Source organism: Salmo trutta, chromosome 7, assembly GCF_901001165.1.
Source record: "Salmo trutta chromosome 7, fSalTru1.1, whole genome shotgun sequence".
NCBI lineage: Eukaryota > Metazoa > Chordata > Actinopteri > Salmoniformes > Salmonidae > Salmo > Salmo trutta.
The window spans coordinates 39,224,843-39,243,314 of NC_042963.1; the positions used below are offsets into that span (position 1 = coordinate 39,224,843).

At 42.1% G+C, this 18,472-nt stretch overlaps 1 protein-coding gene across 11 annotated transcripts in view; it reads left to right on the top strand.

The window, feature by feature from the left end:
* Positions 1–18,472, top strand: part of ppfibp1b (PPFIA binding protein 1b) — a 48,124-nt gene that overhangs the window by 776 nt on the left and 28,876 nt on the right. For 10 of the 11 annotated variants that reach the window (XM_029758812.1, XM_029758815.1, XM_029758814.1 and 7 more), the window contains exons 2-3: positions 16,698–16,782; positions 18,014–18,225. In XM_029758812.1, the coding sequence (XP_029614672.1) occupies positions 16,719–16,782; positions 18,014–18,225 (276 nt within the window). In that variant the 5' untranslated portion in view covers positions 16,698–16,718. Of the gene's footprint in view, positions 1–14,471; positions 14,559–16,697; positions 16,783–18,013; positions 18,226–18,472 lie in introns of those variants that run through there. The other variant, XM_029758813.1, reaches the window with a different exon arrangement.

The following is an 18,472-nucleotide window of genomic DNA, read 5'->3' on the forward strand; positions in this document are numbered from 1 at the left end:
AGACACTCGATTTAGTATGGTATGTTGTTACTTTTCGTATGGTATGTATTAATTTGTGGATGTCATCAACCTTATATTTATTTCGGATTGGACGTTAAATGGATGTCCTGACTCTCTGTGTTCACTAAAGATTCCATATATCGTAAGAGTAAGGGTGTTAACCCCTGTGTCCTCGCTAAATTCCCAATCTGGCCCTCATACCGTCAATCAACTAATCATCCCCAGTCTAGAATTGGCTCATTCATCCTGGTAAAATAAGGGTTCTTTATTATTTTTTAAATATGTTACTAATTACAATTTGTATTATATGTTAGGAATTAGCGACACGTACAATATGTTACAAATCTGAAAAATTTACTATATGTTAAGAATTTGCTAAATGTATGATTTGTTACAATTCTAACTAGGTGACTGTTAGCTAGCTGGACATTCGCGTTATACGCCCACCCATCCACCCCGACCAACCACCCTACTTTTGTTTTTTCCTTAAATAACCATATGTCTTATGTAACCATACCAAACACACACTACATGACCAAAAGTATGTTATGTGGACACCTGCTCGTTGAACATTTCATTCCAAAATCAAGGGCATTAATATGGAGTTGGCCACCCCCTTTGCTGCTATAACAGCCTCCACTCTTCTGGGAAGGCTTTCCACTAGATGTTGGAACATTGCTGCAGGGACTTGCTTCCATTCAGCTACGAGCATTAGTGAGGTCAGGCACTGAAGTTGGGCGATTAGGCCTCGCTCGCAGTCGGCGTTCCAATTCATCCCAAAGGTGTTCGATGGGGTTGAGATCAGGGCTCTGTGCAGGCAAGTCAAGTTCTTCCACACCGATCTCGACAAACCATTTCTGTATGGACCTCGCTTTGTGCATGGGGGCATTGTCATGCTGAAACAGGAAAGGGCCTTTCCCAAACTGTTGCCACGAAGTTGGAAGCACAGAATTGCCTAGAATGTCATTATATGCTGTAGCGTTAAGATTTCCCTTCACTGGAACGAGGGAGCCTAAACCATTAAAAACAGCTCCAGACCATTATGCTTCCTCCACCAAACTTTACAGTTGGCACTATGCATTTGGGCAGGTTGCGTTCTTCTGGCATTTGCCAAACCCAGATTCGTTCGTTGGACTGCCTGATGGGAAACGTGATTCATCACTCCAGAGAACGCATTTACACTGCTCCAGAGTCCAATGGCGGCAAGCTTTACACCACTCCAGCCGAACTTGGCAGTGTGCATGGTAATCTTAGACTTGTGTACGGCTGCTCGGCCATGGAAACCCATTTCACGACACTCCCGACGAACAGTTATTGTGCTGACGTTGCTTCCAGAGACCGTTTGGAACTCGGTAGTGAGTATTGCAACCGAGGACAGACTATTTTTACTCGCTACGCACTTCAGCACTCGGTGGCAAACTGACTTTTTGGAAAGGTGGCATCCTATGACATTGCCATGTTGAAAGTCACTGAGCTCTTCAGTAAGGCCAAGCAAAGAACTTGGGTTGCCAAGTAAAATCACCCGTGGGCCAAATCCGGCCTGTGGGCCGCCAATTGGTGAAACCTGTTCTGTAGCCTATTAGTTAGAAAGGTACTGTAACTCCAAACCACATTTTCTTCAAGAGCAGCTGTTTAGCTAGTTAAACAATGGTTAGCCCTGTGTTGGCAAAAATGTCTGTCCAAGTCAAGAAAGCCTTTACACGGGTGCTTTTTCAAAGCCTATGTCAGATACTCCAGTGAGTATAATTGGCGCCAATGAGTGTAACTTGCTCAATATTAGGACTTGAAAAATAAAGTTGCCATAATTTGACAGAAGATGATCTCCTCTGTTAATACTGTAGGTATGTAATTCAAAGTTTGTTCGGTTGCTAGCAATATTCATAAAAACATGGGGGGGACCAATCCATATTTTAGCGGACCAACTGCAGTACCTCCGCGGGCCCCAGGGGGCATATCCCTGATCTACAGACAGCTGTGATGCTTCCATTCATCAATATGTTACCGATTTCGCAACAGTTGTTCAAACAGCAGCGTTTTAACAGAATGCCACGAATGTTCTCACCTAGATTCAGGTTGATTCATTCTTTTCGCTAAGCTTATAAGGTAGAATTTATTTTGATCCACACACTAGTTGAGTCAACTGTTATGACTTAGAACAAAATATATATATATATTTTGTTCTATTTCTTTAGCGCAGGGCTCTCCAACCCTATTCCTGGAGCGCCACCCTCCGGTAGGTTTTCGCTCCAACCCTAATCTAGCACCTGATTTTAATAATTTGCTAGTTGATTAGCTGAATGAGATTAGTTACAGCTGGTTGGATTGAAAACCTACATGAGGGTAGCTCTCCAGGAACAGGGTTGGCGAGCCCTGCTCTAACGTCTTCTGTTTACATTTCTGCATGAGCTGTTCGATGGAGAATGCTTCTCAAAAGGAGGCTACTGCAGCAAATAGCCAAATAGACTTCAAGATGACGACAATTATAATTTTGCCCCTTTTTCAGAGCACTGCTCTCCTCCTGTCTTTTCCACAAATGTGCTGCTACACTGTTTCAAATGTCAGGGAACCCCTTGAGCTCATTTGTCAGAGCTTGCTCTCCTCCACTGCACAATAGCAAATATATGCTAAGTGGGATCCTTGGGACATCCCTAACTTTAATCCGTACCTTAACCATTTTAAATGTGAACTTCAATGAGGTGATGTCAGAGCTGGACGTCACCCCATTGCAAGGATCCCATTTAGACTTTTCCGATAGCAAATATCTTTCAGTGAAATGGAAGTGAATGGTAAAATCAGTTTGACTGTTCAATGGAATCATTGGTATGTTCCCTTATCAGGCATATGTTTAATGTCTTTTTTGTTGAGTGGCATTTTTTATTTATTTTATTTTACCTTTATTTAACCAGGTAGGCAAGTTCAGAACAAGTTCTCATTTACAACTGCGACGTGGCCAAGATAAAAACAACAGAGTTACACATGAGATAAGCAAACATAGTCAATAACACAATAGAAAATCTGTAAACAGTGTGTGCAAATGAAGTAAGGAGGGAAGGCAGCAAATAGGCCATAGTAGCGAAGTAATTACAATTGAGCAATTAACACTGGAGTGATAGATGTGCAGATGAGGATGTGCAAGTAGAAATACTGGTGTGCAAAAGAGCAGAAAAAAGACAAATATGGGGATGAGGTAGGTCGTTGGTTGCATGGGCTATTTACAGATGGGCTGTGTACAGCTGCAGCGATCTGACAGCCGATGCTTGAAGTTAGTGAGGGAGATATAAGTCCCCAACTTCAGTGATTTTTGCAATTCGTTCCAGTCATTGGCAGCAGAAAACTGGAAGGAAAGGCGGCCAAAGAGGTGTTGGCTTTGGGGATGACCAGTGAAATATACCTGCTGGAGAGCGTGCTACGAGTGGGTGTTATGGTGACCAGTGAGCTGAGATAAGGCGGAGCTTTACCAAGCAAAGACTTATAGATGACCTGGAGCCAGTGGGTTTGGCGACGAATATGTAGCAAAGACCAGCCAACGAGAGCATACAGGTCGCAATGGTGGGTAGTATATGGGGCTTTGGTGACATTAAATAGCAGGGCTCTAAATTAACATTTTGGGAGTGAGTCTGATCTGCTCTAGAGGTCCAAATTGGAATGCAAATGTTTCTTCCTATTTGTGCTCTTGGAATGCTTAAGCACCGAAGCTGAATAACTGCTTCTCTTACGTTCACTCAGGTGTATAGTAGAGGTCGACCTCATTGTCCATTTGGAAGACCCATTTGCGACCAAGCTTTAACTTCCTGAGTGATGTCTTGAGATGTTGCTTCAATATATCCACAGAATTTTTTTTCCTCATGATGCCATCTATTTTGTGAAGTGCACCAGTCCCTCCTGCAGCAAAGCACCCCCACATCATGATGCTGCCACCCCCGTGCTTCACGGTTTGGATGGTGTTCTTCAGCTTGTAATCCTCCCCCTTTTTCCTCCAAACATAACGATGGTCATGCTGAGCCGCCTTTCAGGTTATGTCAATATAGGACTCGTTTTACTGTGGATATAGATACTTTTGTACCTGTTTCCTCCAGCATCTCCACAAGGTCCTTTGCTATTGTTCTGGGATTGATTTGCACTTTTCGCACCAAAGTATGTTCATCTCTAGGAGACAGAACGCGTCTCCTTCCTGAGCGGTATTATGGCTGCGTGGTCCCATGGTGTTTATACTTGCGGACTATTGTTTGTACAGATGAACATGGTACCTTCAGGCGTTTTGGAAATTGCTCCTAAGGATGAACCAGACTTGAGGTCTACAATTTTTTTTCTGAGGTCTTGGCTGATTTGTTTTGATTTTCCCGTGATGTCAAGCAAAGAGGCACTGAGTTTGAAGGTAGGCCTTGAAGTACATCCACAGGTACACCTCCAATTGACTCAAATGATGTCAATTAGCGTATCATAAGCTTCTAAAGCCATGACATTTTCTGGAATTTTCCAAGCTATTTAAAGGCACAGTCAACTTAGTTTGCAAACTTCTGACCCACTGGAATTGTGATACAGTGAAATAATCTGCCTGTAAACAATTGTTGGAACAATTACGTCATGCACAAAGTAGATGTCCTAACCGACTTGCCAAAACTATAGTTTGTTAACAAGAAATTTGTGGAGTGGTTGAAACACTTAGGTTGGAGTCATTAAAACTAGTTTGTAAACTTCCGACTTCAACTGTGGTGTGTGTGTGTGTGTGTGTGTGCGCGTGCGCGCGGACGCCCCTTTAGCCATCTCTCTTTTCTTATAGTTGTGGGGGGTGTAACTTATAGTTGTGGGGGGTGTAACTTATAGTTGTGTGGGGTGTAACTTATAGTTGTGTGGGGTGTAACTTATAGTTGTGTGGGGTGTAACTTATAGTTGTGGGGGGTGTAACTTATAGTTGTGTGGGGTGTAACTTATAGTTGTGGGGGGTGTAACTTATAGTTGTGGGGGGTGTAACTTATAGTTGTGGGGGGTGTAACTTATAGTTGTGTGGGGTGTAACTTATAGTTGTGTGGGGTGTAACTTATAGTTGTGGGGGGTGTAACTTATAGTTGTGTGGGGTGTAACTTATAGTTGTGTGGGGTGTAACTTATAGTTGTGGGGGGTGTAACTTATAGTTGTGGGGGGTGTAACTTATAGTTGTGGGGGGTGTAACTTATAGTTGTGTGGGGTGTAACATTTGTGATATATTTTGCCATCTCACCCAGACCCAGGTTTGAAATAGCTGGGGGCTATTTCAGATCAGCCAGTGTCCTAGAGGCTGCCTGCCCTGGATGGCTCAAATGCATCTCCTGCCTGGGGAATAGCAATGCCGTGATCGTATGCAGGTGGGAATACCTCTGGACAGCTCTGAACGTGAGGACAGCACGTGTAAATTAGGGATGGAAATGATTTCACTACTATTAGAATAATATCATCATTTTGGGGGGGTTCAGGATATCCGGATAGTCAATGCATGTGTTTTTAAAGATATTTGATTTTTTTCTACTTCAATGGGGACTTGCTCACGCGGTCAACTGTTCTTGTTTCCTCACACACAGGTGGGGAGGGGCGCGAGAGAAGCAGGGGTCAGTGTGTCTGACATCTAGGGGAGGGTGAAAGTAGCCAAACCGACTCGCGCAAGTTAGACAAAATAGGCAACAACAAAAAATATGAATACCCTTGCAAGTAATTTAATACTAATGTTTCTTTGGCTATTAGAATAACTGTGCCTATCCTTAGTGTAAATAGCAACATGTTGGCATACTGGCACTGTGTTTGTTGCACGCACATTGGCATATAGAAATGGGGCACTTATAATAGAGAGCAATATAATAGATTTATTGGGGAACCAAACTTACAGTAGAAAAACATCACTAGACCGCAGCGAATACTGCTGTACGAGAAGGTGCTGCATGCTGAATAGCAAGAGATATGGCATGAGCTAAGTAACTTTCGTGACTGAAAAGATCCAGGTAACCTCCAGTGCTCTGTCACTTAGCAATGTTATTACCTTCTGTCCTTCACCCTCAGTACAGCAGTCTGGTGTTGCTATTTCCTGTGCTGGGGAGTGCATTACGCCTTGGAGCTAAGAGGAGAATATTACAGAGTAAGAAAGCAAGGCTCAGAATTGGTCAAAAAGTTTGCGTGTTCAGTGTCGTTAACTGGGGAAAGGGGTTTAGTCAAGGCATATGAGTCAACTCGAGATCAAATCCTAAAAGGGAAGCAAGTCTTTCTACAACTCTTTAAATGACATCTTCGGTAGATCCAGCACTAGCTGAATCAGAGGTTTGTATGTTTATGAGTATCTTTAGATTTGCATTTATTTTATTGTCAACTGGATAAACATTACTGTCCCTCAGTGGCTGTCTGATGCTACACATAGGAATTGGTGCCAACATCGTAAAATCCTCTTTCCTATACAGAGCACTTTACTGCCAGAGAAACAATGCAACGCGTCTCAGCTCGATCTCTTGGAAGTCAGAGCCAGAGTTGCATGGCTGCCATCAATGCTTCTTTTCTTCCCAGATGAGTGGCCCTCAGGACAGTGTTTTTCTGCAGCATGTACCAGGAGATGGGTTTCTCTCTGTTAGGCAGGCAGGCAGAGTTCAGCATAGGACAGGGTTTTGTATGTCAGGGTTGTGTTCATCAGGGCACACAGCGGAAAACGTTTTAAAACATTTCTCAACTGAAATGAAAATGAGCATTTCTTATAGGACAAGTCCAAGTTGTCCCTCTCTTTTTCAGTCCATTTTCTTCTGTTTGGTGTCTGATTAAATATGACCTGGGACTAGCGTAGTGCTCTGTGCTGTGCAGAGGATGGGTTGTGATGCTTTCTCAGCCTGAAGAGCCCAAAACTGATGGATCTGAAAAGCCATTAGTGAGAGTCTCTCTCCCTTCTTTCCCTTGAGCTCATTACTCTGCCCCAGTGGATTGCATGCCAGAAGTTTCCTCTTGAGGACAAGTGTTTGTGAGTGACTGTTGAATAATGTTTTTACTCAGTAGAGTACTGTAGGTCTGAAAAGCATATTCAGTCAGACAGCTGCCGTTACTGTGCAGTGTGTTGTGGCTTGGTATTGTCATTGTGATTTCTTGCACACGTTCTTAGTCTTTGTAGGCTTGTCAGTTCAAACCCCTTTCAGCGTCAACAATAGCTGATTGTGTCTTCTTGCACTTAGTAGAAGTGGCGCTTATGGAACACAGAGACTTGATGTGCATGGCAGGGTTTCCATTAGGAAAAAGTGGTGCCGTACAACATGCCCGGGAAGCAACCAATAAAACTTCATTTTCAAACATTTGCCAACATGCAATACAGTACCAGTCAAAAGTTTGGACAAACCTATTCATTCAAGGGTTTTTCTTAATTTTTACTATTTTCTACTTTGGAATAATAGTGAAAACATCAACTATGAAATAACTCTTTAAAGTTGCCACCCTCAAATGCTGAGCACTTGGTGGCTGCGTTTCCTTCACTCTGCGGTCCAACTCATCCCAAACCATCTCAATTGGGTTGAGGTCCGGTGATTGTGGAGGCCAGGTGATCTGATGCAGCACTCAGTTACTCTCCTTCTTGGTCAATTATCCCTTACACAGCCTGAAGGTGTGTTTTGGATCATTGTCCTGTTGAAAAACAAATGATCGTGCCCCTAAGTGCAAACCAGATGGGATGGCGTGGCGTATCACTGCAGAATGCTGTGGTAGCTATGATGGTTAAGTGTCCCCTGAATTCTAAATAAATCACTGACAATGTCACCAGCAAAGCACCCCTACACCATCGCAGCTCCTCCTCCATGCTTCACAGTGGGAACCACACATGCGGAGATCATCCGTCCATTGCTCGCGTTTCTTGGCCCAAGCAAGTCTCTTCTTCTTATTGATGTAGTGGTTTCTTTGCAACAATTTGACCATGAAGGCCTGATTCATGTAGTCTCCTCTGAACAGTTGATGTTGATGTGTCTGTTACTTGAACTCTGTGAAGCATTTTTATTTGGGCTGCAATTTCTGAGGCTGGTCACTCTAATGAACTTGACCTCTGCAGCAGAGGTAACTCTGGGTCTTCCTTTCCTGTGGCGGTCCTCATGAGAGCCAATTTCATCATAGTGTTTGATGGTTTTTGCAACTGCAGTTGAAGAAACTTTAAAAGTTTTGAAAATGTTCCACATTGACTGACCTTCATGTCTTAAAGTAATGATGGACTGTTCCTCTAATTTGAGCTGTTCTTGCCATAATATGGACTTGGTCTTTTACCAAATAGGGCTATCATCTGTATGCCCTCCCTACCTTGTCACAACACAACTGATTAGCTCAAACGCATTAAGAAGGAAAGAAATTCCATAAATTAACTTTTAACAAGGCACACCTGTTAATTGAAATGCTTTCCAGGTGACTACCTCATGAAACTGGTTGAGAGAATGCCAAGCGTGTGCAAAACTGTCACCAAGGCAAAGGGTGGTGACTTTGAATAATCTCACATATAAAATATATTTGGATTTATTTAACAAATTTTTTTTTTGGTTACTACATGATTCCATGTGTTAGTTTTTATGTCATCACTATTATTCTACAATGTAGAAAATAGTAAAAATAAAAAAATAAAAACTTGAATGAGTAGGTGTGTCCAAACTTTTGACTGGTACTGTCTACACTGTGTACAAAACACAAAGCTCCTTCCATGACATACAAAAGCTATGATCCGTTATTGATTTCACTTGACAAATAACATTTGTCACATGCGCCACGTCACGCGTAAAACTGAAAGCTCGATCTACCACTTTTAACCACGGAAAGAGGTCTGGAGGTATGGCTGAATGTGTAAACATTGTAGTTATTTGCTCCGCAAGGCAATCAAACAAGCCAAATGCCGATACAGGGACAAGGTGGAGTTGCAATTCAACGGCTCAGACACATGACGTATGTGGCAGGGTCTGCAGGAAATCACTGACTACAAAAACAGCCACGTCACGGATACCGACATCACGCTTCCAGACACACTAAACACCTTCTTTGCCCGCTTTGAGGATAATACAGTGCCACCGTTGTGGATCGCTAACAAAGACTGCATCCCCCTCTCCTCCTCAGTGGCTGAGTAAAACATTTAAACTTGTTAACCCTCGCATGGTTGCTGGCCCAGGCAGCATCCCTAGCTGCGTCCTCAGAGCATGCGCAGACCAGCTGGCTGGTGAGTTTCCAGACCTATTTAATCGCTCCCTATCCCAGTCTGTTGTCCCCACATGCTTCAAGATGGCTACCATTGTTCCTGTACCCAAGAAGGCAAAGATTACTGAACTAAATGACTACCGCCCCGTGTCATCATGAAGTGCTTTGAGAGGCTTGTCAAGGATCATACCACCGCCACCTTACCGGCCACCCTAGACCCACTTCAGTTTGCATACCACCCCAACAGGTCCACAGATGACGCAATCGCCATCTCACTGCACACTGCCCTATCCCATCTGAACAAAAATAATACATATGTAAGAGTGCTGTTCATTGACTACAGCTCAGCATTCAACACCATAGTACCCTCCAAGCTCATCAAGCTGGAGGCCCTGGGTCTCAACCCCTCCTTGTGCAACTGGGTCCTGAACTTTCTGACGGGCCGCCCACAGGTGGTGAAGGTAGGAAACAACATCTACACTTCGCTGACCCTCAACACTGGGGCCCCACAAGGTTGTGTGCTCAGCCCTCTCCTGTACTCCCTGTTCACCCACGACTCTGTGGCCATGCACGCCTCCAACTCAATCATCAAGTTTGCAGACGTCACAACAGTAGTGGACTTGATCACCAACCATGACGAGACGGCCTACAGTGGGAGGTGAGGCCACTCGGAGTGTAGTGTCAGGAAAATAACCTCACTCAATGTCAACAAAACAAAGGAGATGACCGTGGACTTCAGGAAACAGCAGAGGGAGCACCCCCCTATCCACATCGATGGGACAGTAGTGGAGAAGGTGGAAAGTTTTAAGTTCCTCGGGGTACACATCAGACACTGAAATGGTCCACCCACACAAAGACTTGTGGTGAAGAAGGTGGTCTGCACAACATATCACCGGGGGTAAACTACCTGCCCTCCGTGACACCTATAGCAGCCGACGTCACAGGAAGGCCGAAAAGATTAGCAAGGACAACAACCACCCGAGCCACTGCCTGTTCACACTGCTATCATCCAGAAGGCGAGGTCAGTACAGGTGCATCAAAGCAGGGACCGAGAGACTGAAAAACAGCTTCTATCTCAAGGTCATCAGACTGTTAAACAGCCATCACTAACTCAGTGATTTGGCTGTTGCTTACACTGAGACCCAATCACTGGACACTTTAGTAAATGGATCACTAGTCACTTTAAACAGTGCCACTTTTAAATAATGCCACTTTAATAATGTTTACATATCTTACATTACTTATCACGTGTATAATGTATTTTATACCATCTACAGCACCTTGCCTATGCCACTCGGCCATCGCTCATCCATATACTGATATGTACATATTCTCATTTACCCCTTTAGATTTGTGTGTATTAGGTAGTTGTTGGGGAATTGTTAGATTACTTGTTAGATATTACTTCACTGTTGGAACTAGAAGCACAAGCATTTCACTACACTCTCATTAACATCTGCTAACCATGTGTATGTGACCAATAAAATTTGATTTGAATACAACAGGTGTAGATAGACCTTATCTTGAAATCCTTACTTACGGGCCCTTAACCAACTTTTTAAAAAAAAGTAATACAAATTAGCAAAATAAAGGAAAAATAGTAACACAATAAAATAACAACTAGTCTATATACAAGGGGTACCAATACCGAGTCAATGTGCTGTGATACGGGTTAGTTATTAACATGTATGTCGGGGTAAAGTGACTATACATACAGTGCATTTGGAAAGTATTCGGACCCCTTCCCTTTTTACACATTTTATTACGTTACATCCTTATTCTAAAATGTATTAAATAATATTTTTTTCCTCATCAATCTACACACACTACCCCATAATGACGACAAAGCCCAAAAATGTTTTTTAGAAATTTTAGCAAATTACAAATAAAACGGATACCTTATTTACATAAGTATTCAGACCCATTGCTGTGAGACTCGAAATTGAGATCATGTGCTTCCTGTTTACCTTGATCATCCTTGATGTTTCTACAACTTTTGCTGCAGGAGGGACTGGTGCACTTCACAAAATAGATGGCTTCCTTGAGGATGGAAAATTCTGTGGATATATTGAAGCAACATCTCAAGACATCAGTCAGGAAGTTAAAGCTTGGTTGCAAATGGGTCTTCCAAATGGACAATGATCCCAAGCATAGTTGTGGCAAAATGGCTTAAGGCCACAAAGTCAAGGTATTGGAGTGGCCATCACAAAGCCCTGACCTCAATGGCATAAATTTGTGCGCAGAACTGAAAAAGCGTGTGTGAGCAAGGAGGCCTACAAACCTGACTCAGTTACACCAGCTCTGTCAGGAGGATGGGCCAAAATTCACCCAATTTACTATGGGAAACTTGTAGAAGGCTACTCGACACGTTTGACCCAAGTTAAACAATTTAAAGGCAACGCTACCAAATACTAATTGAAAGTATGTAAACTTCTGACCCACTGGGAATGTGATGAAAGAAATAAAAGCTGAAGTAAATCATTCTCCACTATTATTCTGACATTTCACATTCTTAAAATAAAGTGGTGATCCTAACTGACTTAAGACGCGGAATTTTTACTAGGATTAAATGTCAGGAATTGTGAAACTAAGTTCAAATGTATTTGGCTAAGGTGTATGTAAACTTCCGACTTCAACTGTATGTGTGGAGTTTGTAGTTCAGATTATTTGTTTGCTCTATGTAATCCATAGGCTAAGAGCGCTTCATTAACTGTTAATTCGATTGTGGGATTTGAATAGTGTGAGAAGGCAACATTTTTTGGTGAGAATCAATTCTAGCTCTTAAAGGGGCAGTAGGTCTTCCATATAAAACAACTTGTTGCATTGAATTCACTTATACCGACATTTTCAGTTGCAATTTGCTTTCATCACATGTACTGATTTGCATGATATTGATACAACAAACCCAGGCTTCATTTTTTTAAGATAGGTCTACTGTTCTTTTTTTTTTCATATGAGAAGGTTAATCATTCATTTTTGGTAGGCTAACTTTACTTGAATTGCTCTTAGCCACTCTCTTGAAGCTAAAATGTAATGAGTGTAGCCAACAGACGAGAAAATAAACCCTTTAATTGTCTGCACATCTTGCATTATTCAAGAGTGTAATATGGTTTGGTTGCATTATTCAATATTATAAACTGGGTTGTTCAAGCCGTGAATGCTGAATGGCTGACAGCTGTGATATATCAGACCATATTCCATGGGAATGACAAAACATTTATTTTTACTGCTCTAATTACGTTGGTAACCAGTTTTTATAATAGCAATAAGGCACCTCGGGGTTTGTGGTATATGGCCAATATACCAATGCTAAGGGCTGTATCCAGGCACTCTGCGTTGCGTCGTACATAAGAACAGCCCATAGCCGTGGTATATTGGCCATATACTACACCCCTTCGTGCCTTATTGCTTAATTATAAACTGGGTGGTTCGAGCCCTGAATGCTGATTGGCTGAATGCCGTGGTATATCAGACCATATACCATGGGTATGACAAAACATTTTATTTGTATTATTCTAGTTACGTTGGTAAACAGTTTGTAATAGCATTAAGGCACTTCGGGTTTTTGGTACTGTATATGGCCAATATACCACGGCTAAGAGCTGTGTCCAGGCACTCCGCATTGCACTTGCTTAAGAACAGCCCTTCGATGTGCCGTATTTCTTAAGTGTAATATGTTTAAGAGGAAAAGTTTGTCATTGTTGAATAGTTTGTGCTTACTGGCTAGTGGTTACTTTGATATTTACGGTTAATTTGAGCTGCGGACCAAGAATGTCGCGTTGCCAGACAACGAAAGGTAAGGCAAGGATGTAATGTGAATTGAAAAGTAGATATCTCTGCTCCTCACTCTCATTCATATCTCATAGTGGGAATGGGGCCTAATAGCATATTTCTCTTGACCTCGAAGAGTTCATGGTCTTTTTTGTATTGTGCTGAGTCAAGTGCAGTCTACTGTGGCGAGTGAAAAAGACAAAATAAAATACTTTTTTTAGCTGATTTTTGCCGTGAGACAAGTCTGTTTCAATCTCCAATCTCTCTAATCTTTAAAGCTTTGAACATTTTGCAGCTAACATAAGTGAAGATGCAACTTTTTAGAAAGAAAAGTGACTGACTTTTGTTGTGCTTTATGACAGTTTTGTGTCACTGACGTTCATTGTCTTGGTGACATGATTAGGCTAGTTCTATTTTTCGTCATGAGTTTTGGAATATTTTTTCCTTTTTAAATGACTTCAAACGTGGGCCTGATACAAATCCAAACTATTTAGAAAAACGACTGCTTCTGAAAGTTACTAAATAAAGATTTACCAGGAACTCTGGAATTACATTTCTGGGACAGAGAAAAGATAAAAGGGTGTTAGCAACTCTTGAAGTGTTTAACAGAAATCCTTTGAATGACTTTAAAATGACTGATTAGCCCCAAATTATGTATGGAGACCTTTTGGGGGGTAGCATTAGCAAAGCACACATTTTTGTGCTCTTTTGATAATGGCAGCTAAATACTAATTTACTTAACACAGCTCTTTAAGTTAGTGTGAAGTTAATTTCAGGCCTTCTCTCAAAAACCTAGGCAGAGATTTTTGGTTGTTAGCTACTGTAGCCTAAATCATCTCAACAAAATCTCCAATTTACACAATTTGCTGAAGATATGAATGACTCATAAATCATCTGATAACGATAATACAACGTTGTATGATGTAGGTGTTTTCAACAGCATTTTCAACACTAGCGGGGGAAATCCTGATGCATTCATTGTATGTGTTTTCCATAAGGAAGATGTTGACCACAGGAATGCTGAAATGACAGTGGTAGGTGGCTGGGTGGTTTCCATAAAAGTAGAACAGTGTTACGCCCTAACACATTGGGGTCCTCCCCCCAGGAAGTGAGTCAGCAGCCAGTGAAGGAAAGCTCTCAGGAGTGGAGTTTTTCTTGGCCCATACCATGGAGAACACTGCACTGTGTGAGTGGGAAGGGTAAAGGGGGATACCTAGTCAGTTTTACAACTGAATGCATTCAACTGAAATGTGTCTTCCGCATTTAACCCAACCCCTCTGAATCAGAGAGGTGTGGGGGGCTGCTTAAATCGACCGTGATGATTGTCTGAGAAGCAGGCAGAACCTTATAGACTCAAATTGTAAAGCAGTGTCGTACTCATGCAAGACTGTTGTAGCTCAAAACATAAATTCTATGAGAATGTAGTTTTGGCATAGAAAAGGTCTGTATTGTTAGTGATGAAGAGTCTCTGTGTGTGTGTGTGCCTTTTGATCAGGAAGCTAGACTGAGAGAATGGCCATGCTGTGCTTTTTGGGCCTTTCTCCAAACTAGGGCCCAGAAGATGTTTCCTCGCTGGTCTCCAAAACAAAGTGTCCAGTGTCCATAGCGGTGGCTCACTCACTGTGCCAATAAGTGGGGTAAATGGCTTAATTATTATTCTAAATGTGTGTCCAATGACCCACGCCTCACAGGGTAACCTAGGGAACACAGGAAGGGCTTAACATTGGCCAACATTTCACCTTAAGCACAAGAAGGAGATCGTATTTCTCGTTTGGATGTTAATTTGGGTGGATAGATTATGAAATGACAGGCTTATCAACACAGCTCCTTATTGAGGTGTACAGTCAGGGGCTGCTGCTGGGGCTTTAGGACTGCTCTGGATTTACTACATGGCTGCTCAAAAGCTGTTCAAATGTTTGATACTACTGAATCCAAAGATGTCTGGCTATTTGTATTTTCCAAAAGAGAACCTTTAACTCTGCACAACATCATTTTTACCACATGATTCTGGTCCAGAATGCCCTGCACTTATTTTCTTTATACATTTTATTATTTCCAGTTCCTTGTTTTGCAGCCCTTGTATACACACAGAGCCACTGTAATACTGTAGCTTATTTATGACTGACGTTTATGGTGTTGTGGAGACAAGTCCATGTGAAATACAGACTATTTACAGAATACAGATCTATGAATGCCATTTCTCTAAGATGATGATGCTCCATTTGTCACGTCTCCTCCATGATATGACGTTATTAACTGTAAGTCTGCACTCGCATATTTCTGTCTCCTCAACAGTTGTCTACTTAGTGTAAACTATTCTACCCAACCATGTGTTTTCATGACCGGCTATGCTGTCAGCAGCCATGTATGACTAAGAGGAATCCTTTAAGTTCTAATAGTATTCTTCTTGTTGCTACCATGTTGTCATTTGGTGTTGCTACCATGCTGTGTTGTCTTAAGTCTCTATGTAGTGTTGTGGTGTCTCTCTTGTTGTGATAATAAATATATATATATATATATATATAAAATTATTATTTTTATCCCAGCCCCCATCCCCGCAGGAGGCCTTTTGTTAGGCCATCATTGTAAATAAGAATTTGTTCTTAACTGACTTGCCTAGTTAAATAAAAATAGCCAAAACCTAGCCATGTTTTTTTATGTTCTTGCGCATTCTGGTTTAAGCTCTTGCTCTGGTGATGTGGAGATTACATCTAAGTAATAAGGTGTAAGTAGACCTACAAGCCTATACCTATGGCCAGCAGTTTTTCCTTCGCTTTCACGAGAATTTTCAATCCCAATGGTAATAACTAACAATCAATAAGCTTTGACCAATCCCCGAGGTTTGTAAGACCCTGGGTTTAATAATAATTAGGCAAAGACTCGGCTTATGCAAAAGGTCCGTAAAGTTTATTCACGAGAACGTTCTGAATACAAAGAACATGTCATTTTATAACTCACTCCCTCCCTACTTACGTGCATAAACTACACACAAACAGTAGATAGCCTACGCCCATACATACACACGGACAGTAGGTGGGATGTATCCTTCCCCATAGTTCTCACCACTGTTTATCACTACCAAGCTGGCAGTTCCATCCCCCAGAGATTAGAGGGGCATTGATGGGACTCCCTGTCCTGCCGTAAGTTTCTCAGAGTTCTAGCCAGGTCAGGTCATACAGAGTTTAATTGTTCTCTGTATTTTCTTAGTCACACACATTTCTACTTGTCTCGACCAAACCTTTTTAGACTGAGTTTATCATTCTAATTCATTATACATGTTACAGAATCGAATTATTACTAATAGTTACATTTGTCTAATTATTTGTTATATATGTTACATAATGTCATAATTACGTTTCAGGGTGGAATTGTTTAATCATTACCTTTAAACATATACATTCCCTTATCACCCGACCACGGCTCAGTTGGTAAGACCATGGCACTAGTAATGCCACGGTCATGGGTTCCATTCCACAGGGATCACATACAAAAAATGTATGCACTCACTGCAAAGTAAGTCAGTCAGTGGAGGCTGCTGAGGGAAGAACGTCTCAAATGGAATGGCATCAAACACCTGGAAACCATATGTTTATAGTATTTGATTCCATTCCACTCCAGTCATTTACCATGAGCCCTTCCTCCCCATTTAAGGTGCCACCAACCTCCCATGAAGTCAATAAGTGGCATGTATTGCCAAACCCTAGTGGGTCAGGAAAAACTCCTAGCCCTTAATTACATATAGCTTAATGGTTCATTGCCCCTTTTCTTTCTCCCAGGGTGCCCACTGAGTGTTGAAGATGATGTCTGATGCCAGTGACATGTTGGCAGCAGCCTTGGAGCAGATGGATGGGATAATAGCAGGTAAGAATATCAGTCTCTGTCACTGCTGTGTTGGCGTGCTGAAGAACAATGACTGATCTCTGTGGCGCAACACTATCGGAGTTGGATAGTTAGACCTGGGACTGTGTTAACAAAGAGTCTGAGTAGGAGTGCTGATTCGGGATCAGTTTGGCCTTTTGGATCATAATGAATAAGATTATATGGAGGGGGCGGAGAGCTGATCCTAGAGCAGCACTCTTCCTCTGAGACACTTGATACATACAGAAATTAATTTACAGTACAATATTCCTTTCTCAATGCTCACTGAAGGATTAATGGTCATACCTGGTCCAACCAGTGTAGCTCTGCAACACACATTTCAAGAGGCAGAAGAACATTTTTAGACTGACTAACTGTGAATACCAGATCATTATGATGATCACACTCTCAGGCTAGTTTGAGCAAGTACTATCCCCTCATGTCTCTGTCCCTAATGTTAACTGTTTTTGATGATCATGTTTTCAGGCAAGAACTGCTATGTCAGGCCATTCCCTAAAGTCTTTTCTTCAAGAAGTGGACATTTCCCATTGTGGTTTGATAGATGAATTCAACACGTGGCAGTTAAATGTATTACTGTAGCTGATGGGGATAAATGTGAAGCCCATCTCAGTACTTCAGTATGGCTGTATTAGTACAGTAATGTTAATGCACAGAGTCAGCATGGACAAGCTTTAAGGCTAATCTTATTTTATGCATTGGGTTAATTATAGGCCTGACATTTCAGTTAACTGTCCGATCACATGATGTCTACGTTTCCCAAGTAACTCTAGCCTTTCTTCTGTCCTCATTCAAGCTCTTTCTCTGTCTTGCTCTCTCTCTTGTTCTCTTTCTCTTTCTGTCTCTCTTTCGCTATCCCACTCTTTCTCTGGCCTGTAGCTGTGTTTCCCTGTTGAGTTTCGTGTGTAAATTAGCTAGATTTCCTCACTTGTCGTGTCGGCTAGTTCCTGTAATGAGGAGCAGTGACGTAATGGTATAACCGAGAGTTATTTTCACTCTACTCTAGAAATGCAGGGCTGTTGTGAACCTGTTATACATTGCACAGAATGTCCTCTTTCTTGGGCTAAAATACAACATAGTCATTTGATGAAGTTATATCATTTAATAGACCTTATAAATGACTGAACTTCTTTCATGGGGAGGCTAACTGCAAATAGAGCATCTTTCTCCATCTTTAAAGTATGGAAATTGTTTAATTGAGTTTCCTCCCCCCCAGGTTCCAAGGCTATGGACTACTCTAACGGGCTGTTTGACTGCCAGTCGCCCACCTCTCCCTTCATGGGCAGCCTGCGGGCGCTGAACCTGCTGGAGGACCTCCGGGGCGTGCTGGAGCTGATGGACACAGAGGAGAGGGAGGGCCTGCGCTGCCAGATCCCTGACGCCACCGCAGACAGCCTGGTGGACTGGCTGCAGCAGGGACACCTGATGGTGAGACCAGTCAAAAGTAGTGCACTATATAAGGAATAGGGTGCTGTTTCAGATGCATCCACCCATGATGTTGATGATAAATCTCTGTGGTTGAATGTGCTGTATCACAGTGTGGGGACTGCAAAGTCTTCCTGGTTTCGCTGGTGCTAAAATGTACTTTATCTAGCACCTACTCAAAGCCATGTGTATGAAATCCTTTGTCACATCTAGTGATTAGGGAGAGACACACAAATCTGTGATGAGAGGA